The 25,293-nt window shown below is 39.8% G+C and overlaps 1 protein-coding gene across 1 annotated transcript in view; it reads left to right on the top strand.

The window, feature by feature from the left end:
• The first annotated feature begins 11,656 nt into the window (after positions 1–11,656).
• The window catches only part of LRRC56 (leucine rich repeat containing 56), a 53,039-nt gene continuing 39,402 nt past the window's right edge, over positions 11,657–25,293 (top strand). The window contains exons 1-2 of the mRNA XM_009889389.1: positions 11,657–11,812; positions 21,882–21,969. Coding sequence (XP_009887691.1) covers positions 11,657–11,812; positions 21,882–21,969 — 244 coding nt within the window. The remainder of the gene's footprint in view (positions 11,813–21,881; positions 21,970–25,293) is intronic.

The following is a 25,293-nucleotide window of genomic DNA, read 5'->3' as shown; positions in this document are numbered from 1 at the left end:
CGCCAGCAGTCGGGCCCGTGGGGAGCGGTCGTGCGTCTCACCCTTGGGAGCGAGGGGGCGGTGGGGGGTGGCAGCCTGGAGGTGGCTTTGTGTGTGTGGCGGGCGTGGGAACCGGCATAAGGAGTGGTTTCCCCTTTGTTACCCAATAACACGTAGGTTTTTGCACGCGTAGGTTTAACGGCCTTTAAAAAAGGCCTTTGTGGTGACCAGGTTGGCTGGTATGGTACACGTCTAACGCGTCCCAGGGCTTAAAGACCCCAAGAGTCTGCATTGCTGTAGCAAGACCACACCTGAAGTTCTCCATTTATGTCAGTGTGGATAATGAATCTAGTAGGTTTAATTGTGTGTTTGAATTTTCTGCTTTGGTAGAGCTCTGAGGAGAAAAATGCTGATGAATAAATAGTCCCAGGCACTTGCAAGTTGTAGAAGCATCCCCAGGTATTTCACATTGAGAGAGCAGGGCTCCTCCATAATGTCTCCTCAGCTTCTCTCGAATGACTGAAGAGACTCGCCAATACCGGATTTATAGGCTTAAAGCTTTGTTCAGCTTCTTGCAGAACGGGCTCAGGTATGGTCTCTGTCCTTCTTACGGCCCCTTTGTGGTATGGAGAATGGTTTGAGGATCAACCCACTCTTAGCAATAGACTTGACATACTCGCCCAGTTTTTAGCAGACAGTAATTAGTCAATTGGGTATCTTCCGCTACCCCTTTGGCATGTCTGTGAGGCCTGTACTATCCTGGCTTTGCACCCATCTCTTATAGTCATTGTTTCCTGATAAAAATGTTCCTGCTCACCTATTATTTTCCATTCTGACTGCTGTTACAAAGCAAAATTTTCTGATGAGTGATACAGTGAAAATGTATTAAATGTTGACTTCAGCCTTTTAAGACCATGCTAGCCTTATGATGAAGTTTTCTGTAACACAAATTGAACTTACTCCTACAGCCTAGGAAATGGCTGTCCTTTGAGTAAATAATTGTTCAGTAAATAACTTTTTTTGCAGATATGTAGATTCTTCTGTACTAAATCCTTCACCGTCTCATGATCTCCTTGGGAAACTGTGTTCAGTTACACTTTCATTAAGCTCTTCTTGGCTATACTGCTTCATGTCTTGTTACACTTTTAAGACCTATTGAGCATGGACTTCTGTTGCTACAGTGAATAAAGTACTCTTTTATCACTAATTGTGGAATGCTCAAGTCTCTGGGTTTGTTTTGGCTTTGCTTTCTTTTTTTCTCTTGCAGATTGTATACTTACTGTTGTTTTAGCAGGATATGGAGGAATCAAACAAGAAATTGCACTATGAGCATCTATGTTGTTCAGGATAAATGGAGATGAATGGCTGTGTAGTAAATGAAAATCTCTATAGGAGAGGGATGGGAAACGAAAGATGCAGAACAGCAGTGGCATTGGAAGAAAAGGTAAAATAATTTAAAACGTACAAAAGACTGAAAGTTATTCAGAACTTGTTTTTAAATTAATCTCCCATTTCATTTCGTTTCTCTGCTTTGTGTTATTTTGTATGATTTGAATTTGCAAAACGTATCTTATATCAGTATGGCCACAAGTACTTGCTATAACACAAATCAGAAGACCAGATTTGCCATAGCATATGTAATAAAGGCTAATGTATCTGTATTAAAAGGAAAAGATTGTGGACCCTGGCCAGTTTAAAGAGGCATTATCTGATTTTTTTAATTTTATTTTTTTTTAAAGTTTCAGAAAGCACTCATTCCTTTGATTGTGGTGTCTCACATCAGGAAGTAGTATTTGAAGTATAGCATAACACTGTCTGTTTATCTTACATTTTTTGCATCTTGAGTTTTAATTTCTTTTTTTGTTATTGAGTTCTAATTCTACTTTGGTTTCTCTTTTTTTTTTTTTAATGTTACTACCATAAGTAGTGCTTGGGTATGGTTTTGCTTTATTTTAATAGAATATCCACCCAAGTTCGAAGTGATGAGCATAGGTGAAAGAAACATATATGGAATGAAGGGCTTTAAGTAAATTATTGCTACTTGGGAAGGAGCATTAAACTGCTGTTGTAGTGCTCTGAAAATATCATCGTGCAGCTAGTGAAAAACACGAACAGTGTTAAAACTTCTGAGAAGAGGAATTGAAAACGGCGTAAATTCATGTAGTGTCTCTGTGGCCGTATCTTGAATCTTATGTTCAGTTCTGATCATCCCGGAGGGTAGAACTGAAATTGTTTCCATAAAGTACAACAAAGACGAGAAATGGAAAACAGACAAAATAAATGAGACTTTTCAGCTAGAAGAGGAGGTGAAAAAGGAGATGATGCAAAAGAAAGCTATAAATTAATGAATGGTATGGACAGATGGATGAATCCTCCATAATTCTATCTAATTGCTTTTGACCTAATTTGTAATTTTGCCCTCCACAACAACCTATGCCAGTGTCTTCCACAATTTAAAGAAATACGATGCAAAAATGCACTTTCTCCTTCATAGAAACTGCTTCCTGATAAAGTTCCTGTGGTTTCTTTAGTCATTGGATGACTGTCAAGTCTTGACACATGACAAATAATCGCTTCCCTATATATCTCTGGCTGTCAAACACAACACAGCTTTTGGTTTGGGAAGTTACTGAGCAGCTCATTGCCAGAAATTAAAAGAGTATGTCAGGGGAAGGATCGCTTTGGACTACCTCTGCTTCTGATACTGGTTTTTTAGCATCTGTTTTCTGACTACAGTGCCTAGCTGGACATCTGCCTTGACCCAGCAGGACAGTTATAATGCAACCTCATTAGTAGCCTAAATTGATTTTGCAAAGTCCTTTTCAGTGCTACTTTTCTGTCCTTGCTAAAATTTTGGGAGTGTTTGTTACTAAATAAGCTCCTGCGCCATCTTCCACTGTTTAATATTTTCCTGCCAGTTCAACTAGAATTTATCTCTTTTTATACAATGTACTCCATGTACACAACACGTTGGAAATCAGAAGCATCCCGGCATTGAAAAGGACTCTTCAAATGGCTTTGCAGGCCATGGAATCTCTTGCTTCAATCAGCATAATTACCTAGTGAAATGGACTGAAAATTTTTTGGGACAACAGAATGCTTTGAAACTCAGAAATGCCATATATGATGCATTTTCATCCTGCACAGAAGTTTGGATTTCAAAGAGGTCATAAATGCAATGCAACAGTAGCTGGAAAAAAAGTATCTGGTTTTATTGTCCTTTTCTTAGCTGGAATCTGGAAATGCTTCTAAGTGGTGGATACTATAAGTGCTTTGGAGACCAAAACCAGAGTTTTAGTTCTCTGCAGCTTTGGAGTATCACTTAGTCCTGAGTCCATGGATTAGAGCAGCCTCTGAATGAGCAACACTGTTGTAAGCTTGATCTGAAACTGTGCTCACCTATGCAGGGAGACACTGTGTCTTTGTGTGTCTCAGAAAACTGAGCTGCACCGCGATATTATTATCCTAATGAATGGCGAGAGCCTGCAAGACCTTTAAGCATGCGGGAGAAATTGGGGAAGATGCCGAAGAGAGACCAGTATTCAGGTGACTTACCCAGATTCTTCATAATGAGGTGGGAGCGTGTCAACTGATGTGAAAGGCTCTCGCATTAAGCCCCAGATAAAGACAGCAAAGCTAGGTTAAAGGCAGTATTTGTGCTGGGTGAGAAGGTTTTACATGTGACAGGAAAGGATAATTAGGGCAACACTAAAGCAAAACTAAGTTTGCAGTGAGGGAGGGAACTTTTTTAATATTGTCCCAACTTTGCAACTATTGACACCACCTTCTATATAATATTTTTTAAAGTGGATGATATTCAGAGTCTATGCTGGACTTCTTATAGCTTATTCTTTGCTTTTCATCCCTTACAGAAGATTAATCTCAAACTTTTTGTGCGGTGTGACCACCAGTGGAAAACGGTATAATCTATGCAAATCACTTGACAAATTAGTTTATTCACTTACAAAAGCTTTATTCAGTAAGAAAGTACCTTTACACTGGTTAACTGAGTATGTCCAAAGGCCTCACCCACCAGCGCTAACTCAGGGAGATTATTGCTTGGGTCACGAATTGTCCCCGAGCTGCTCAAATCTTGATTATTTTTTTTATTCTCCCTAAAATATTTTTTCATCTTGCTGCTTCTTGCTTTATATATATATATATTGCAGGCTATATATTGCAGGCTATGTGCTCAGACAATATTGTTTCTTTTTCCACATGTCAAATATACATCATAAGCAGAGAGCTCCCTGAAGGTAAATTTTCTTTTACCACACTCAGACTTGCATACAGAGTGGTTGTAGGATGTGCAGTGCTGGTCTTGGGCCCTTGGGCTGCCTGGCTGCTTTTATTCAGCCCAGGTCCAGCAACTCAGAAATAGTATGCCAGGATTCATATTTTTAAGTCTTCTCAGTCAAATTGAAGCCAAAGAAGAAACAACCTGGACAACTTTTACTTCAGTGTGAGCCTTGACCTGTGGGACTTAATGTGATGTGGCTGATGAAGAGCAGAGAGATGTTCAGCCTGATTGTAAACCACCTCTCGCAGAGCTGTTGTGAGGAAAGAATACATATCTGGGGGAGGCTGGTGGGAATGCTTTTGTTAATACTTTAAATGATACTGGCAGATGCTTTTATCTTGGGTTAGCCAGGTGATGAACTTTGTACTTGAGTCATCCCCCTACTCACTGTGTGTGAAGATGTTCATATGAATGAGTCTTTTCAGGATGGGGACCTGAAACTATGACATTGAGTTACATTTCCTCTTTGAGCTTGAAAAGTATGGATAAGTGCCCATGACACGAAGAGAGGTTTGCATGCCCTAAAACTTGCCTTATTTTCCTGACTATATCTGTTGATCTTAAAAAGATACTGACTCTGCAAAACCTTGCTTTGTTTATGTCCTTCCTTGGTATTTCCAGTAACATGCAATTTAAGTAATTGCTGAATGAGGTCTTTTGAATGCAAGAAGGGTAGTTGAGTGACCTCAATTGTTTGGGTTATTGTCCTTTGAAGGTTAACAGAATATCCAATAGATATTAAGATAACCTGTGGAGTATTAAACATGAGTTCAAACCTTAATTCAGCCTGGCACGATGCACTTACCTGTACATTCTGTCTTCTGAAATAAGATATCGGAGGTAAGGCCTAAAAAGAAGGATATTAAGCATTTCCTGACAAAAGACTTCATTAAGCTGGTGCTGTGGTTGAAATTAGTATCTGTACCTTTGGGAACACTTGAAAAGAATAACATTATAGTTGAATACTTTTTATTTTAACAAAGCTGAAACTGTAATGTTAGAATTGCCTCGAATCTTCTGCTCCAGTGACATCCACATTTAAAGCAGGATCTGTGTGTGTGACAAGCACGGATATGTTGGTTCCTGTGTACCTCGGCATTATCTATTCATGACAGGACCCCCGTATAAGGACAGGAGGATTTTAAATAGAGCAGCTTTGTTTCACCCTTATGTTACATCTGGACACTGTTGGATAAAAATTTGTGGCCATGAAGAGCCAAATGCAGCTTCCTGATCCCTGGCTACCTTGCTAAAGTTAAAATGGTGAGGAATTTATCTTATCTTCTCAACTAATTGAAATGATCATAATAACATTTGGCAACCTTCTGGCAGTGAAGGCATAGGCACCTTGGAGCTCTGTTTTTCCATAACCCCTGTTGTTTACCAGCTACGCCCACATCCTATCCCCATTTTGCTTTGCTTAGGCTGATTGTGGGGAGGAGTGGGTACTGACAGCAGAAGAGCCTCTTGGGACGTTTTCCTGCCACAGAAAGTTCACCTATATTGGAAAAAAAATCTAAATCTGTCGCATATTGTAGTTTCAGCTAAGGATTTAGATAATGCATGCTCATACGTAGCCACTATCTGTAGATTTGCGTTGCAGAGTATCAGTGAATGTTTGCAACCAAACAGAAATTGCCACTGATCCCCTCCCACCACAGAACTCTCAAAACCAAAAACAATTGACTTTGGTTTATTGTTTCTTTGACATGTAATAGCACATATAATAGAGAGTAATCTGGTTTTCATCCTGCTACCAGGACAACATTTGACAAGCTAGCTCCAGAATTATTTCATTTAGAGGCATTTCCAGCACACATGCTAAAAAATGTCTCATCACCCTACAACCTCCTCAGCAGGATCTGGGAAAGTATTATTTATCCTGCTTTTTTAATACATGCGATTTGTAGGTGTATAAAGGAGAAATGGGTGGCATTTAAATGCATTGCCTTTTTATTTATTACTCTGTTTTTTAAGAATATGACACATCTTTTATCTCAAGGGTGTTGGCTCAAACTAGTCTATGTTTGTAACATGCATTTTCTTCCCTGGGTTCTCTGGGTTTGACTTCTCTGAGTTTCACTGCTGCTTTGGACAATGGCATAATTTAAACTCAACTCTGTGCATGGGGGTAATACAAAGTCCATGAGGCTCCCAAGAACCTTCCCCAGCGACTGTGTGGGACATAGATCCCGAGGCTTACCTACCATGGTCATGGCAACTGTAGAGCAGGAGTTATGTGTAATACCAAAAGACTGTCAGGCACTTTTACAGCTTGTAAAACCATAAATAAGGAAGGTAAACAATGAAGCAAATTGGTACACCTGCTTTACGTGCAAATTTGGGTGCTTGAACCAAGGCCTCAAATTGGCTGAACAGTTAACAAAACCATCATTGTAAGCATTTGAGTCATTCAATGTTGTTGAAGTCAGTGATTTTTTACTTATGTTAATGGGATATTGATATCTTGATATTTCAGCATTCTCATAAAAGCTTTTTTTCTTTAGTGCGGCACACAAGTGGAATATTTATGAATAATCTTGATAGTGTTTACATGATCCCTTGATATTAAAGTAGCATTACTGAAGTAGTTGTTACCTCCTTCTGCTTAGCAAAAACAAAAGATTAAACCAAGATCATTTAGTCGTATACAGAAGAGAAAGATTCCCAGATGTCAGATGTTTTATTTTTCAACTTTTTAGAAGTTGCACCTGCTAAAATAGAGCGGTGTATTGCAGGATGCTTTATATTGCATAAATGTATCAGGAACTGTATTTGCCATTATGGGTGGATTATTGTAACAGTAGTTTCCTGATGACTTCATAGTAAATTCCAGCTGCCCAAGCAGTTATTTTCCAGAAGAGGTTATCTGTAGTGCACTTGTGCAAAATTACACTTAAAAGGGCACTCATAGTTCCCTTGGGACTTACAAACCAAACCTTTTGTCAAATCATTAGTAAACACAAAATTCTTTGTTTTCATTCTGTAGCGGTGGTAACAGTATGGGCACTACTGCAATTTGTGATTCTGGATTAAACGAGTAAAAATTACATTATGCAGGGCAAGTGAAATGGAAGTTGGGAGCGCAGGCTTCCTGTCATGAAGGGATAGATAGCACAATGGTTCTCAAATGTTTGTTTCTAGAGAATTTTTAGGCTGGTGACATAAAGATAAGGGCATACAGATTGCAGTACCCTACCTGAAATGGCAGTCCTCCCTGTCCAGTAGAGCTTTTTGAAGGCATGGGTAGCTACAGAGCGGGAGAGGATGCTGGTTGAGAAGCTGGCCTAAAGGAGTAGAGATTCATTTTTGTGTGGGACGTTAATGTATAGAGGTATATGTCTTTCCTAGAGTAAATCTGGATCGATTACTGTTGTTCGGGTGGTTTTTTTTTTTTGTTTTCAAGTGGTAGCCTAATTGCTTGGACAAACTCTTTAGATAATGTCTTGAAGGCTGCATTAGAAATTATCATGCCAAGTCACACAGTTCAAAGGGTCTTTCCCAGAGTTAAGAAGCCATAATTAATACGGAGTCAAACATTTCTGGCAATTGCTGTATTTGAAATGCATATTAATATATATTTAATGAAGAATGCACGATCCTATCATTCACTCTTCAATAAATCTTGTAGCAGGAAAATCAAATCTTGGATTTTTACCAGTTTGTCAGACCCTAAGAACATCAAATAACTATTCTCTGCCAATTTCTTTCTAGCAAATAACAGTATTCTGCAGGGATTTCAAATAACATGTTGTTCCAAGGATCATTTAGTTTTAATAATGATCTTTATTAGATGTATTACTCTATATATGTTGAAAATGTCATGCAGTTTTTAATGAACTTTCACAACATGTCTGTGAATTGAATAGCTTGTCATCATCATTTTCACTTCATGAGTGGCAGCAGTGGGCAAAGTTGGTAGATTAACTGTTAGTAGAATTCAAGATCTTCCATCTCGCTGCTCTGGTCATTGATTTTTCCTGCACTCACTGATTATCTGCTTTGTTATCCACACGTGTAAGAGCCTGCCAAGTCAAGACCTACGACGCAAATCCTGCAAAAACGAATTCATTGATTACTTTCATTCTTTTATTCTTCTCAATGTTCACACACGGGACAACACCCCCCCCCAGCCATTTTTATTTTCCAGCCATTTTCTCTTTCCCTGGCACTCTCATCTACTTACTGATGTTGCTTTGTTCTCCCATTGAATTCATTGAAGGTTTGTGTTAGGTGCAATTAGCTTCCATCCTTGTTGGTCCCACAAAGTCTTGCAGGAATGATCTGCATTACCACTCAATGTACAGATCCAATATATATCCAATGCAACCATCTTCTCTGTGGAGTAATCTTCAGGTTTGTGACTTCTCAAACCTCTTTAATGACAAGGAAGGCTTTCCAGTCCCTGTAAACTATCCCACTGAGGCTAACACTAGTTTGGGTCAGTGGTCCCTTGTCCTGTGCATTTGACAGAGCCATAGATTTCTCATTTGCTTTTTAGCATTTTAAATGAGTGGATGAGGTGACTTTACTGGAATGATTATACCGGTCTCAAAAAGTCAGGTGGACCTGATGAAAATCTGACTCCTGTATTTGGAGGAGAATAAGTTATGCCAGGCCCCCTTCTCGCTCCTTACACGGTGCTGGAGATTTCGAAAGTTTATGGGTATTTATTATTATTGATACGTCACCACTAGGACGCCCGCACTCTTAGCTTTTCTATATTCCTCATTTTGAGGATGTTATTTGGATCCACGTTCAGAAGAAGATTCTTTCTTCTCTGGAAGAAGTTTTGAAGTGATGAAAGCACCTGAAAAAAAAATAATTTTGTTTGCTGACAATAACTTGATTTTAGCCCAGACAATTTGTAATGAAAATACTTTTCTTCTTGCTAATCCAATGTTACAATAATTACAAGCAGCAGATCAATAGCGGGAAGTGTTACTTCAGATATTAAGCCACAAATTGATCTCCCTGTCAAACCTTAAGAAAGAGCTGTATCAACACATATTTCAAAGATTGGAGGACATTTTCAAATGTAATAGTGATGGACTGAAGAAGAGAGAACAATAATTTGTTTTATGCAAGTGTATTAACTCTTTACAGCCTGAATCTAAACAATCCTGCTACTATCTCATTATGTTTTGCGCTCACATATTACATCAGTGATTTCTGACTATTGCTCCACTTGGCTCTGATAACATACAGGATTATCTCTGGATAATAACAATCCTCACTTAAAATAGGAGGAAACACAACTTGCACATGATCCAACACAAGTCTTGTGCAACTGTGAAAGTATTCCAGCATTTATATGGTAGGTGTTCTAATCAAGTTAGTTATTGACCAAAATAATTCTTTCTTCGGAAAATAAAGACAACACCAGAACACCTTCATATCACATAACATTCTTGAATTTCCTTGGACAACTGATGGCTGTTGCAACTCGGTGTACTGACTAAATCATACTGACCTCTTCTAAAGAAAGCAGAGGAAAAAAATCTAAGAAATTCTAGAATTCTTTCAAAAAAAACCCCAGATAATAGAAATTTATGTGTTGTAGTTTTTATTCCAAAAACTAAGACACAGTGGTTTTGAGATCACTTTCCCCTCTTAATGGGCAGAAGTATGAAAGTTGTCCTCATATGGGCACACTGAGGTTTTTGAAGCTGCAAATGTCACTGCTCAATTCACTTTATGGTGTTTCTTTTATAAGCTGTTAAGAAAGATTAAAAGGAGTAATGTGTGTCTGAAGAATTTGTTCTTGAATATGTTTTTTAAGCATTGAACATTGTTGTAGCTCAGATGCTTGAGAAGTCAGCTTCTTCTCTAGGAATGCTTGCCAGGTACATGCAGGGATCTGGGAAAAATAGTTTTTGCTTTCTGTGGGTTGCCTCTCCCCTGATAAGCATCTGGAAGGAGCATTTAGGAGTGTGAGGTTTCAGTTCCCCACTTCCTAATGCTAGGGGATGCTGCAGGTTTGGTGCATTGTTAATCTTTTGTTGTTGTTCTTCAGATAAGAGCTTCTGTTTTTTCTGATGGTCTGTTGAATTTCTTTTGCTAGTGCAGAGATAAAGAATTTTGACTGGATGTGAGTAGTCAGAGCAAGAAGTCTCTTTGATGCAAACCTTTCTCACCTACTAACTGTCCAGTCCTCTTGAGCAGCGATGACTAGCTGAGCAGTCAGAACTTGTTATATTTTTCCTAACAGAAATTACTCCTGTGTTTAACTGTTTATTAGTATGAAGGGGAAGGAAGGTGGTCTTGGCCACCACTGAAGCCTTGTCAGCCAGTTATGATTAGCTTGATTATTTAATTACTTTTCCAGCACTAAGAATAAGTATTGCTTCACAGTGGAGAACAGAGGAAAACTGCAGGTGTCCCTTCAGCAGAGCAAGAAGGCTTTTCTCTAGTCTAGCCTTTTGTTGCTACAGCAATGTTTCCAGCTGTGAGACTTCCTTGCTGCCAAGTAGTAGTAAATAGCTGTATAAATCATAGTAATGCTTGTGCTATTCCGGTACAGCTGATTGCTTTTTGACTCTAACGGGTGTACACACGCTTATTTTCATATTTCAGTGTCAGCTGTTAATATTTCTGTAAAAGGAATAGCATTGGGAATTGAAGAATGGCCATGTTTGAAGTGCTTCATCTTCAAACTTTGGATTTCATTCCTCAATTGAAGCATACACAGTTTTGTTTCAATTGTATTTAAATTATATTTTCAACAAGACTCTCTTCAGAACTAGAAGGCAGTAGTCCTGGCCTGCCTGACCCAGAGGGCAGTCAGTAACAGTGCAGGTATTTAGGACAGCAAATACAGACTGCTGCTGTCCATTCTACCTACAGGCAGAGCTCAAAATGCTGGAGAGAAGTGGGGATGTGTCTTGGTGCTGGCACTTGCAGCCTGGAGCTCAGTGGAGTTTTGCTAAGTGCTGTTCACATTTCTCAAGAGGGAATGGGTAGGTAGGATGGCCGTGTGGATGGCAAGTTGATTGCCACCGGAAAAGGGTGAGTGGAGTAGTGAGAAGACTGGAAAGGACTAGTGTCCTGAGTTGTTTGTTCTTGACTACTTTCTTTGTACAGAGCCATAGGTATGCCTGGCTTTTTTGTATAACTGCAAAGCATAGTTTGCTGTAAAGGCTCACATTCAAAGCTGAATGAGATGTGGGACTAGGATAGCTCTTGAGGGTGAAGAATAGGAAGAATATACATTACGTGATGCATTGCTTTGGGTTCTTTCTGATTAGAGAAACCTGTATCTCCATAGGCACTTGCTGACTTGCAATGAAACTCAAAATAGATTTTGCTAAAAGAAAAATAATAAATATGGGGAAAAAATCAGAACACTTGTTATCCTTTTGTTTAAAGCATATTGAGATGGACCTGAAGAGGAATCCTGGCAGAATTTCTTGTCCAGGCTCAGCTGCAGTCCGGGTGACTGATTTGAGCTGGCAAGGCAACCTAAATCCGAGTCCACTGATTAAAGATGACGGAGAGTTACTTATGGATGAATACCTTTCCCCCAGGAAACTGGTGAGTAGACATCCAACTTTTTAATGAAGTAAAAGAGGCAAACAGGCAGATGCAGAGCTGTATTAACTTAACCTTCCAGCTGCTCTTATGGTAATTGCAGATTGTTGCATATCTGACAGTTAGACTTCTGCATAAAGTAGATTCTGTCTTATGGAAATGTATCAAATATTTGTCCTCCTTTCACCTTGTTTCATATAAAAAATATTCCCAGCATGAATGTTGCTGTCTTTATTGCCATCTTTCTTGAAACAGCATGAAGAAAAGTACAGGTAGTATAATTATAATTTAAACAGATCTCATTAATGCCATCTGAAGTACCTTGAATTGTAGCATTAGAAAAAGCTTTTTACATTAACCTTGTTCTTGAGATTGGAGATCTCTAACTTTAAAAGCACAACTTTATTTTGAATTAGTGAAATCCTCTGTCCTGCTAAGAAGCCAATTAAAATATTCTGCAAGTGCTGCAAGTACTTTCTATATATATCAAAGTGTGTGAAATTTCAAAGCACATTTTGAAAGCCATGTTCCTTTTTGACTGGGGGAAATGATTTTGACACGCAGCCTGTTGAAAAAGAGTAACATGTTGAAATCTCTTGTGACGGAATATATGGTTGCATATTGTGCTGTATTTGCTCAGGACTGATTAAGGGTGAAATCCTTTGGGATGTGTAGAAGCTGAGAAAATAACCTCACTTATCCCCGCTAAAGGGAGCGAGAGCTGAGAGGAGAAGTTAATGGGGAGAAGCTCTAGCATTCTGTGTTGCAGAGCTGGGTAGAAATTAGTGACAGACAGATGGGGCCAAGGCTGTGATTTGGATGCTCCCAGCAGGCAGGGTGGTGATCGCAGTGTCCATAATCCTCTGGGCATCCACTGTATTGGTGGAGAGACACTGGCTGCTGCAAGGGGCATATTCCAGCTGCCACTCCCTAACTGTATACCTGTCACAATTTTGACCGTGCACTGTAGATTAGACATCAAGTTGTTCTCAGAACTACTCTTCCCTTAGTAGCTAAGTCTTTTAGTGTTTATAAAATGTTTGGAGATTCAAAAATCACTTTCTGCAGAGCGTATATTTTAAGCTTTCTAGAGAAAAATTGATGTATGATCTTATGATCTATGCCATTCACTTTCCTTTGGCTCACGTGAACCTCTGACAACTTCCTGGTCTTTTTTAAAAATCTGGCATAGAGTTTGACCAGTCTAGTGTGTTTGTGGCCTACAATACCCTGTATAAATCCAATGGGAAGCTCTCAGATCAGTCTGTTTTCTTAGGGCACGAACCAAAGCCCATTAGAGTAACCAAAACAGCTGCCCTCTGACTTCACAAAACTCTGAATTAAACCCTTAGGAAGTTTTTTGTTGGCATAAAATTCTCTCTTTCTGAAGCTCTGCTGCTTTTAGTTCACAGTAATTTGCAAGCAGAAAAGTGAATGTAAGGCAATGTTACCCACATCCCATTAAGCTGCATTTCATTATTTTGTAATATTTTTTAAAATACAGATCAGCAGTTAAATTTTCCACAATTCCAGGCTATTTTTAAAAATGAGAAAACCGCCTTTATTATTCATATGTATTCCATTGAACTTAATCAAGTTTTGTCTCTTTAAGATCGTGTGTATCAACATTTATAAGGAATTTCATTTTGGAGACTCTTTTAAATGGATGCATACTGTCCTAGTAATTTTTCTGGACACAGTTATTTCCTGGCCCTGGAATCCAACATTTGTGTTGGCATAGCTGGGATACTTCCTGTTCAGAGGAAAAATCGCATGACATTGTCAAGGAAACATTAACAATGTTTATAGCTTGTTTTAATAACGTATCCAATCTATCTATTCTTTGACCTTCTTGTTAATCAAATGAAAACCGCTACTTCCATGAATTTACTTCCTCTAGATTTGCAAATGTAAAAATAGATACACTGGTCAAACATTTAACCCCAAACAAGTTTTCATGTGCATATTTTTTTAAGGAACTACATGTCATTGATAATCAGATGGTTTGAAAGGTTGTTTTGCTTAAATCGATACACTTGCGATATCATCTTGGTTGTCTTTTAGTTGTGAATATGTTAGGAGTTATCGATTGTATTCACTGAAGTGCTCTGAGAAGGAAACTAATAGATTTTTAAACCACATGCTCATTAAAGTAAGATTATTGTACATTCAAATATGGACATAAGCCCCAGTTCTGCAGTGTTGCATAGGCAGATTTCTGGACACCTGATGAATGTTCCTGAAGAAGTTCTGAGACATATACTCAGCTTTACTCTTTGCTCCTGCAATGTTCTGTCTTGCATCAGTCCAGTTTGAGCTCGGGGAGGGTGAAAGGTCTAGCTGTGCAGAATCTATGAGATTAGGCACCTTGGATTGCTGCTTGCAGCCTTGTCTCTACCTGCACATTTTACTCATTTTGTCCTTTTTCCAGGGGAATAGCACTCTATTTAGTAGTGAAAACATTGGCAGTCTACATTAGCAGTCCTCATTATTAAGGACACTCTAAAAGGTGTGATACCTTCATTTTTTTTCCAGTCGCCAAGTTGTTTTCCTCCAAAGAGAGGAAAGTTTGGCTTAAACTGATTCTTCTTTTCTTTTTCTTTCCTTTTTGCCTTCTTGGACCTCCTAGCACATAAGACAACTTCTACAAAATCATTGGTCCCTTGCCCATTCTTTTTCTCTCCATAGCGGATCCTCACCTCACCTCACCTCACCTCACCTCACCTCACCTCACCTCCCCTCACCTCACCTCACCTCAATCTTATACTTGCTCACTACAGGGTTTGTGGTCTTCTGTGGTCTCATTTCAATATAATGTTCACTTTGAAATCCTGTGTGATTCCACATCCCCATTGTGTTAATCCCATCTTCTATAGTTCGTGCTTGCTGCCATCTCTCTTGCTGCGATGTCATGTAATGCCCTTTTATATTTGAATACTCTCCATCCAAGCTACAGGTCAAAAGCTTTTGATCCAGGGGTTGGTATCATTAGATGTTCTTTTTATTCTTTCTGCTAGTATTAATGTCAATTTTCTGTTGAACTGTTTAGCCTTTGTCTATATGAATAGGCATTCTTGCTTTTTTCCATTTGTGCCTGTCCTATAAATATTTACAGCTCCCTGCTCTGTCAGTACTTGTGTTGTGCTTATGTGGTGTTGTCAGATGTTGTAGAATACCAGGGTGAGCAAATTCCCCATTCTCTCTTTCTTCTGAAAACTGGCTATTAATGGACAATACATTGCAATTATTTTTTAACTTTATTAGGGCTGTGGCACAGATTTCTCATTAAGTGTGGAGGAACTGAAAAGAAGGGCTCCACCTGACTTGAATCAGATTTTTATTTTGTTCTATTAACCCCCATCCCCTCCCCACTGTTTGCAAAGGACTTTCCTGACTTTCACAAAAAGCATTCCACTTCTCAGAATAAACTCATTTTACAAGGTCAAATGTCTTCCAGATATTGTCACATTATCAAAACTAATCATGTTTGTGCATGATCTTTAGAGAAGAAAGGAAATATTCTTCTTATATCTCTATTTATTGATCCTGCTCCAATTAATCATGTTTTCTAAACTTAGGAACACGTGTTCGGAAGTGGTGTTTAGTTTTGTTGCTCAGGAGGTTAGGGTGTATTTCATATGGTATGCACTCATCCTCATGGGGAGAAGAAAATCCTTGGAGGGTCCTGGAACAACAGATTGGATTCTTGCTGAAATGACTGAATCGTTTCCTTTTTTTCTTGGCAGAAAGTTTTCCTCTCAGTTGTAAGCTAAATGGATTTGAGAAAAAAAAACCCATGAAGATCAAGGAAGCAAGTGCAAAATCTTGATAAATTAAGTAGAGTAACTGGCTGAATTTGGATCCTTCATTATAATTGTATAATCATTTAAATATAATAATTAAAAAAAAAAGATTTGAAGGGACCTCTGGAGGTCTACCAGTTCAATCTTCTGCTCAAAGCACAGCTAAATTCAAAGTTAGATCTGATTGTTCAAGGTAGCACATAGTAGTAAACATAATACTGTGAAGAGGAAAAAATATTCCAGAGCCTCATTTAGCTTCAGAGCTTTTCTTTTATATGTTCTTATCCTAACGCTAATGCCTTTACTACAGTGAAGGCTTGTAGTTGTTATATTAGTTTTCATCTTGTTACTTAGGCATCTAATGTTTTACATTCAAATTGTAAATCGCACCAGGAATCTTTATATTCATATGCATACACACATACGCATGCCTTTATATAAAAAAAACCCAGATTTTCATTTGCATACAGTCACAGTTGCTTAGCTAACATAAAATGGCAGATTACAGTCTTGAGTTTTGCATGTTCAGTGACACAACATTGAGCAATGATTGTAGCTACTTGTTATGCACCTAATTGCTAGATAGGAAAAAAATTAATATTGGGATATGACTTTTTTTATATCTATGTGAGGGAATGTAAATCCTTAAAGCAAATCTACAGCAAAAATTGATGTAAGGATATCAATTATCCCGTCCATTCCTGACCTGCATGTTAATTCAGTGCATAATTAAAACTGAGCTTGTTTCCTCCTACAGAAATGATACAGGCTATTTCCTTTGAGGAAACCTTTGAGGTTTGCAATAGTTAGGCGATCTCCCAGCAATTTGCAGGATCAGACCCTTAATACTGGTTTAAAAACAGAAGGTTTCAGTACTGTGAATCCCCAGCATGGGTCAGAGGAGAGCTGAACCAGGGATGGCAAGACTAGGCAAGAGCCTATCCATGTAGATCTGTAGGCGTGACTTGGAGGCTTTGGCACAAGAATAAAGACATTTTTACTAATGCATCCACCACCACTTAAATTTCATAATTATTGTGCTCATCTACACTTTTCATAAAGGCCAAGAAGTTCTCTCTTTATCACAGATTGAACACCTAGCTAATCTCTTTGTCTGAGCTGAGAGAAGAATGTATTTGTATGTATATGCGGAAAGTAGTGAAATATAGCTAAATATTGTAATTATGGTCATTCGCAGCATGTAGCCATTTTGAAAGGAAGATTGCATATGTGGGACCACAGGGAAGTTCTGTTCCATCTCATTGAAAAATCCTTGACTTACTGGAGACCGTGCACTAATTTGGAAAGATTTTCCTCTGACTGACAAGAAGGGCCAATATATATTCTGTAAAAAATTGCAAGTGAAAAATACTGCAGTGCTTTCAGAGCTTCCCAACTGGCATAACGGTCACCTGGGGATGCTGGGAAATCCAGTTCAAGTCCCACTTGCAGCACTCAACAACACAAACCTTGTTAACATTCTAGTAATTTTCTTCTTAGAAGTATTTTGTCATACTCGTAGCAACACTGATTTTTTTTATGCAGGGAGAGATTACACTTTAGATGGGAATTTGAAATAAAATCCCTGCAAAAAGCAATGAACACATGAATGGACATGAATCTAGTATTTGCATACAGGTGTAGTATTAAAAGAAAATACGCTCACCACTCAGGAATTCCTGTCTTAGCCAAATTAACCAGGATCAGCAAAAAAAATGCACAGCTGGAAATGCTTCTCTGACAGCTGCACGCAACATGGTCTTCAGCAGCATATCTACTTTTCTTAGAGTATGTGAAAAATCTGGGGAAGAGAGAAGAAATCAGTTGTATACACCAGCTTTAATTGAACAGATATTATTTGCCAATCAAGGAATTTACAGAAAGCTGCAAGTGGGACTTGAACTGGATTTCCCAGCATCCCCAGGTGACCGTTATGCCAGTTGGGAAGCTCTGAAAGCACTGCAGTATTTTTCACTTGCAATTTTTTACAGAATATATATTGGCCCTTCTTGTCAGTCAGAGGAAAATCTTTCCAAATTAGTGCACGGTCTCCAGTTAGATATTGGCCAGACATTTTGTATGATGGGAATGGTTTGTGAGCCATGGTTTGTGAGGAGTTGCTTCTTAAAATACTGGCTAAATTATTTACCAATAGCTTCTGCATGATCTCATGGAAAATAATTTTTCTCCTATATTGAAGGAGGTGCAAAAATATAAAGCAATCTTTCACCGTCTTTGCTTACTTATTATTTATTCATCTTTAAAGAATTCTGCAGTCCTTTACCATGGAAATGTATCCTTTCAAATAAACAAATTTAGGGTGGAGTATAACACTTGCTGCCCAGAATCAAGCTGTCAGGCTACCTTTTTGAACATCGTGTGCCAGAAAGATTTTGATGTTTGATTCTTCAGAAAACAACCTCCTTCTCTATATGACTGATACCTACCACGCTGGGCAGTAGATGGGTGGCAAGCAGAATCCTCTCTGGACAACAATAAACAGCCTGAATTATAGTTAGTTTTCTCAAGGTATCTTTTTGATGTAAAATAACTCTGAGTGTATCCAACTCTTTGGCTAGAACAGATCCTTGGTCCCTTTTTGTCTGCCCTACGTTGATGCTGAGCAGCTCTAAGCAGCCAAAGAAATCCCTAGATGGCACAGCACCTTCATGTCTGTAAGTGTTCCTGGGCCATAGGCAGAGACCTTCTGTCCCTGGCTCCCAAAACAACCCTTTGAGCTGTGGGCAGGCAGTCATTACCTGAAGCCACAGTGGGACGCTAAGGCAGGAGCCTATCCTAGACCTGGCATGGCCCTAGGAACAAAGACATACAGAGCACCTTAGCATCACTTCTACCCGCATGGTGCTAGACATCTCTCTATCCAAGCTGATGATCCCTTCAGTGTGTTTGGCCACAATTTTTTTTTTCTTTTGCTACCCAGTATCAGCAAAATTCTTCCTAAATATCCCTACTTTCAAATTTCGGTGAAGGTTTCCATGCTTTGAAATTAAACAATGACATAAAAGGGAGATCCTGCTAAATATGTGTCATCTTTATTTTAAATGTTTCTGCATCCTTCCCTAAATCTCCCCTGTCCTGGTGCCAGAATTTTAGCTGTGCCACAAGACGTATCACACTTCTAGGTGCACCAGTATGCCAGGAAAGGTGTCTGGGTAGTAGGAGTGTCCTAACTCTCATCCACAGGAACCATCCACCATGTAACATTCTCTTGAACTGCTGCCCTGGCCTTTTGCTTGCTAACTAGCTTGCAGTCAACACCTGGGGTCTCTGTCCTTCTAGTGCCTTTAAATGAGCTCGTATATTCAACCTGAGAGCATTTCTCATTTCCTTCATGTAGTACAATAGCTTTTGCATCCTATGGCCAATCGGTTTCAAACTCTCCAAGCGTCTCCTTGGCATCAGCAGATGGAAGGACAGCAATGTTCAGAGACTATTGGAAAAGCAGAATGGGGAAGTGGGGACCAAGAACACATGGAGTCTGTCATGTCTGGTTACCACATGCTTCAAGGCAGCTATCTATAGTTCAAAGAGCTGGTGATGGCAGCCAATAACCCTTTCCAGCACTGGAGCCACAGCTCTGCTGGTTGCAGTACAAAATATGGATGTGCTGAGCAGCTCATCTCTCAGGGGAAAATGTACAAGTGGTGGATCTGGAAGAGGAAAAGGAGGGCAAAGAAGCACACTGATAATGCCTGGTATGAGGAAAATTAATAGGGAATCCTAGAAGAGGAGAGAATATAACTTTATGCAGTTTTTATGCTTGGATTTTGAAAGAGAACAAGCAGCAGAACTGTGAAAAGGAGTTGTCTAGAATACAGCAGGGGGAAGGACAGTGTGCAGGGAACTTGCAGACAGCAAAGGAGAAAGGCAGAGGCTCCTTGTGGTGCCAGGACCTTCTGCTATTCTACTGACAAAGTGTATGACCCTAAGCTTATTACTTGTTCTGAGACCTCTTCCGATTCTGTCTTCTAATGATATAGGCTCTTAAGACTATTTTGATGGGGAGAGGGGAGATATTTTTCAGAAGAAGCTTCCTTCAATGACAGTAAGCTTGTGTCCACGTCCAACAATCTGAGTGCATGGTTGTGTGCTAGAATGTCAGCTAGCTCTCATTTCTTACATACTTTCGTGCTATATGACAGACGGTGTAATCTGCTGAAAAGGATTACTGCAGAATGTGTCTTGCAGTGAGGGAACTTGTGTTTACTTGGGGGGAGGAAGAAGTCTGTAGTTGGTAAGATTGCCTGCTTTGCAGGAGCAAAACTGTTTTAGTGGTGGTTGCATCTGGGTATAGAAAGCAAATTTCTGGATGCCATTGGGCACTCCCAAGTTTTCACCTTAGACCTTTGTTTCTCATACTCTAGCAGGAAGGGAAGGGAAGAAAGTCTGGAAGCTTTCTTAGGCTCAGCCTGATTAAAATCACAGTTTAAAAAAATAAGATTAAAAATAATTTTAAACACAATATTTTAAAGACAATTCAAAAGCAGCTGAAGATTTTGGATAATTCTGTTTCTTAGGAGTCCAAGTCAGGACCTTACAAAAGGAGCCAGTTTTTCAAGGAGGGATGTTCAGCCTTTTCAGGAAACCATGCCCTTTTATACAGTCATCTGAGTTACACTCAGACTATGTTTGGTCCTTTGTAAGAGGGTATGGAACGATCAGAGTGAATGAAATTGCAGTCCCTTTTTCCCTGCAAAATGAACTGGATGTTCTTGTGGTTATTTTTTCTTCCCAAAACTCATAAACAGAGGTGATCCTACACATTCCCTTCTAATGAATAATTTCCCCCTTATTAAACAAGCTAAAGAATGTTGTAACTTTTTAATAGTAAGAAAACTTGTCTCCTGTACATGGAGGTTGTGGAATGACTTCCTGCCTTCCTCTTAAATAGAGGGGTAAAAGGCAGGTGACAATACTTCTTTCAGCCCATGCTGTTGATTGCATCATTGAGGAGGAGACACTGATGCCAGGGTCAGCCATTTCTTTGAACTGGACATTTTTAGCCCCACATCCTAACTCTTTTGACACAGAAAGGTGAAAATTTAGCAGTTGTATCTTTAGGCATAGCATCAGCTCTTTCAGGCAGTTAATGTACTGCAAAAGCCTTGTTTCTCATCTCTCAAGGAGTGTTTCAGACTCCTCCATGAACCACTAACCCATCGGGAAGAAAGGATACATTTCCCTCTGAGTCTGTTTTGTTGAATTCATGCATGGAAGCATGAATGGAAGCATGAATGGAATTCATGCATGGAAACATGGTGCACTAAGCACCCAAAGCTGATGTGGTGGGAGGTGGTGAGACACATAGCCTGGATGAGGGAATCTGGGGAGAGAGGAGCTGGGTCATAGCAGGAAGGAACAGGGGATGAGAGCAGTGGCAACGTAAGATTGCTTCAGCGGCCTGTAGAGTTGCAGCCTGGAGTCTTACGACTTCACGGCCTTACTGTAGTTTTCACTGGCTGTCCTAGAGCTTACCTCCCGCCTCTGCATATAGCTTCTACTTGTTTCTGTCCTCCTGTTTACCTTTGCCAAGGCAAAATCTACATGTATGTATCAACACAGACTTTAGGATCTTAGGAAAGATCCCATGATACCCTTCCCAGGAAAGATTCTGCATTCTACACAAACCCTTGCTTAATGCAGTGGTTGATCCTATTACTAAGATTTTGCAAAAATAATGAAAGATTTTGGAAGCTTCTGTTTGAATTGCCTAGGTCTTTTCAAAGGAATTTGTAGTTCTTGTAATTAATGTTGTCTTCTTTCAGAAGAGGGAGCTTCTTGAGCTAAAATCATGTTTCCTTTTCATAGGTTTGGGTTAAAAGGCTAGGCAGTGTGTTTGTTGAGTTTTACTGCCTACTGCCTTTTTGATTACAGGTGACACTTAACGGTAATGTTTCCTATCTGCTGAAGACTAGTACAAGACGTGCAAATCTTAAAGCATGGACATACTGTTAAAGTGAAGTTAATCGGCATGTAGGTCTCTGTTGTTGATTTGCAGCTTGAACGTGACTCTCAGCCTTGACTCTTTAAGCAATGTAGAAGTTATGTGAGACTAGAATAATTCGGAGCTACGAGGAAGAAAGATCTTTGAATACTGAATTTATTTCTATGCGATTGCACATCTAACCATTTTGACCTGGAGCATATGTTGACAGACCACCGGTTGAAAACCTTTCTACATGTTTTTCCTTCTGTGTCATCTGGTTTATTGCATGAGAGTACACATATATCTCTGCTTATCTTTACAGAAAATTTTGACAGGGGTAGATGATCTGCAGCAAGTGAAGGCCCTAGAGGTGCAAGTAGATACAAGAGAGAACAGCTTGGGAAACTTTGGTAAGAAAACACTTTATTTTCTGCTCACCATCTCAAATTTTCCTTTATCATGTCTTGAAGCAGAACTGGGGACTCAGAAACCAACAGCCAGTGTAAAGTACTGTCCTGCTCAAGAGCTCTTGAAACATGATCTCCCTGGTACCTCTCACTGCTTGATCTCTGTTTTCTTCTGTGAGGCTCTAAATAGGACTGAGAAACATGGCAATGGGATGAGTGACACCACTTCTGTCTAAAGCCAATTAGTTTGAACAAATTCCACTTGAATGACATGCCTCTAGGCCCTACATGAGCATTTAATGATTACTTTGCCTTCTAGAGTACTTGGCGCTACTCTAGTGAAACAGTAGCCAAAGTTCAGTTTCTCGACACTGTAAGATTCCCCTGTGGCTGAGAAATCGCTATTGGTATCAGGCTAATCATGCTGCCAGCAGCCTGTCTTTGTGTCCTGTACTGCCTCATCGAGTTGTCCTGGATGATGTGCTTGAGGAAGGTTCTATAGATACGTCATTTTGATGAGCCCCAAACAACCTTAATACTTGTGTCTATGTCATCGTCACTGCACTGGGGAAGTAAGGAAGTGCCAAAGAAATTCCCTCTGTAGCAGAGTTAACACTGAGAATATGAAACCTTCTTCTCTTTCGGTACTGGCAGTCATTTTCTGTCATATGGATTCCCATCACAATCAAGTCCATCTTCTGCTACATAGAAGCTGAGTAACTACTGCAGGGTAGTATTTTCTGTGCCAAAAGGAGTCGTGTCCCCAAAGTGTGTGCTGCTGTTTTCAGCCAAGCAGTTCATTTTCATGTACAAATGACTATAATGTCATGGCTGCTTAGCTTTATGGGGTCTTTTAATGTCAATTTCTCAAGAATGGTTAAGCAAGTACAGTGAAGGGGGCTTTTGTCTTGAATTAGCCACTTTGTATTGGTTATTCTGTTTATTTCATAAAAAGGTCTCTTTCTGATAGGGACTTGATAATTTAAGGTAAAACACATCCGTTTCTTTCAGAGATCATAATCTATTCAGTCATGTTTCCTCCAGTTGATAAGAAAATTTCATTATGCTATTTCCACAATGCTAGAAAGTGGTGCTCCCATTCCTATGCCATTTTACATTAGCTGTGGCAAGATAGCAAAATATTTCACCTTTTTCACTCTGTACTTCCCTTTCCTTTCCATTACTGGAATAAACCCCTTTCTTTCCGCTCCTCATGGTTAGGCTTTTGCAACTTTCACAGAATACAGAGCACTATTCCCACGTTGCAAAAAATTTCTGTCTTGTTTATGTCCCACCGTTTGCACCAAGATTTGGCCCTTGAGGGCCATAAAAACTAGCAGCTGCAGGTCCCCACTGCTCTTGAGAATAACAGAATATCAAGACCATCCTGAATTTCCTTCTCTCTTTTTTTTTTTTTTTTTTTGAAGTGCATTTCTGAATTTCCTCCCGATGGAAATCTCTACAAATGTCAGCAGGTGGTTAGGGCAGAAAGTTTGCCACTTAACGCTTTCAGTGATCATCAGTTCCTCGCAAGTTTTTTTTCACATGACAGATGATTTTTAGGCACATGGAGTAAGGCTTAAATTTTTAGGGGTATTGCAAGGCATTTTGCACCTTCAGTGTGAATGGTGTAAGCAAGGCTGCTGTTTAAGGTGTTGGGCTCCTCGCCCAGCGCTCCTCGCTGGCTGCCTGCCCCTGAAACTGTGCACTGCTGACCTGCTCTGTGGTCAGAGGGGTCTGGATAAATAGCCTGAAGGAAGGAGTAAGATAAGAACCAGACCGGCTGGAATAATGGAAGTTCCAGTGTGACAGGAGACAAAGCTTTTCCACCATTAGGACAGTTGAGCAACAGGGGTATCCAGGGAGGTTTGGAGTCTCCATCCTTGGAGGTTTTCAAGACCCAGCTGGGTGAAGCCCTGAGTGCTCTGGTCTGATCTCACAGAAAACCTGACTCTAAGCAGAAGGCTGCGCTCGAGACCTCCGGCTGTCCCCTGCAGTCTGTACTGTTCTGCAATTTGGTGTTTCTGTTTACATTCCAAACCTGGCTAATTAGCTTTCTTCATAGCCATATTATATCACTTAACCTTGCTCTCCCTCCATTCCTGAGTTGCAGAAGGTGGTAAGAGTATCTTTATCATCAAGGAATTATTTGTTTGAATGATCAGTTTGCACTCCGTAAACAATATTGTTTTAACTGATTTTATGTGTAAAGATAAACTAGGCTGTGCAAGTTCATAAATGGCCAGGTAAAAGAGTTGCAAGTTACTAACTCTGGGTCACCTGGAATCTTGCAGCACTTGAATCCCAAATCTACACCACATTTTCCTCTTGAGAAATGTTTCAATGTCCACAGCCATACGCAGGCTGTAACACAAGCACTGAGGATCTGCATCTCCTTTAGCAAGATTTCCAGAGTGATTTAAAACATGTTGCTTGAGTTTTTCTTGTGAGTGTTCCACTTTGGGATGTGCTGTACATTAAAGTGCCATCCTGCTGATCTTTCCCAGTTTGTCAGGTCAGCCTCTACACAGTGGTGTGACATGGTGGGGAGGAACAATTACATTTCTTAGGGACAGGGTGTGGGCTAAAACACAAAAAGGCCAATATTAAAATATTTTCATGTGATCAGTTTTAAAATTAAGGAAAGGCTTCATGCCAGAGCTTGAATCTGAGTCTTAGCAGGGCTCAGGGTAATTGTTGAAATCTCTAGCTGTTTGTTTTCAGTGCACCTTCCTGAATGACAGGTGAAACACTGAACCACCCTGGCAAGTTTTGTAAACAGTTTTGCAGATCTTGGGCTTGACTTCTGTTCTCTTCAGCTGCATGTAGGCTTCAGTTCATACTCAAACAGATGGACTATTTCCTTTTCATTAGCTTATCCCTTCGGTTTTGATTGTTGACAGATCTGGGACTGCATTCATGACCGGCCGGTAGAAATTCCTGTTGAAAGTAATGGTGGGATAGAGTCATTTAAGACACTACATAGTTCTCTTATTTCTAAGCGATTTTAATAGCTACAAATCAAGTTACCCAGAGTGCTGTTCGCTGATACTTATTAAATTGTTGGCTGCTGGTGGCCAGGCTAAGTTGATTACATGTCTGGAGACTGCTGCTTCTCTTGCACGTGTGTCATTGAGGATAAGCTCGGCTAAAGGTTCAGAAGTAGGCATGCATTATTTTTCACACGGGGTCATCATCTCTCTTTCCTCTTGCTCTGTTTGTCAGTATTCCTGATGCAAAGCTGGGAGATGTTTGTCGGTAGCCAGCGTTGCAGTGACAGGTGCTTGTGCGGTCAGGAAACCAGTGCGAAGGCTGGAGGCATGAGTC

Source organism: Charadrius vociferus, unplaced genomic scaffold, assembly GCF_000708025.1.
Source record: "Charadrius vociferus isolate BGI_N301 unplaced genomic scaffold, ASM70802v2 scaffold467, whole genome shotgun sequence".
Classification (NCBI taxonomy): domain Eukaryota; kingdom Metazoa; phylum Chordata; class Aves; order Charadriiformes; family Charadriidae; genus Charadrius; species Charadrius vociferus.
This window is presented reverse-complemented; position numbering and strand designations above follow the sequence as displayed.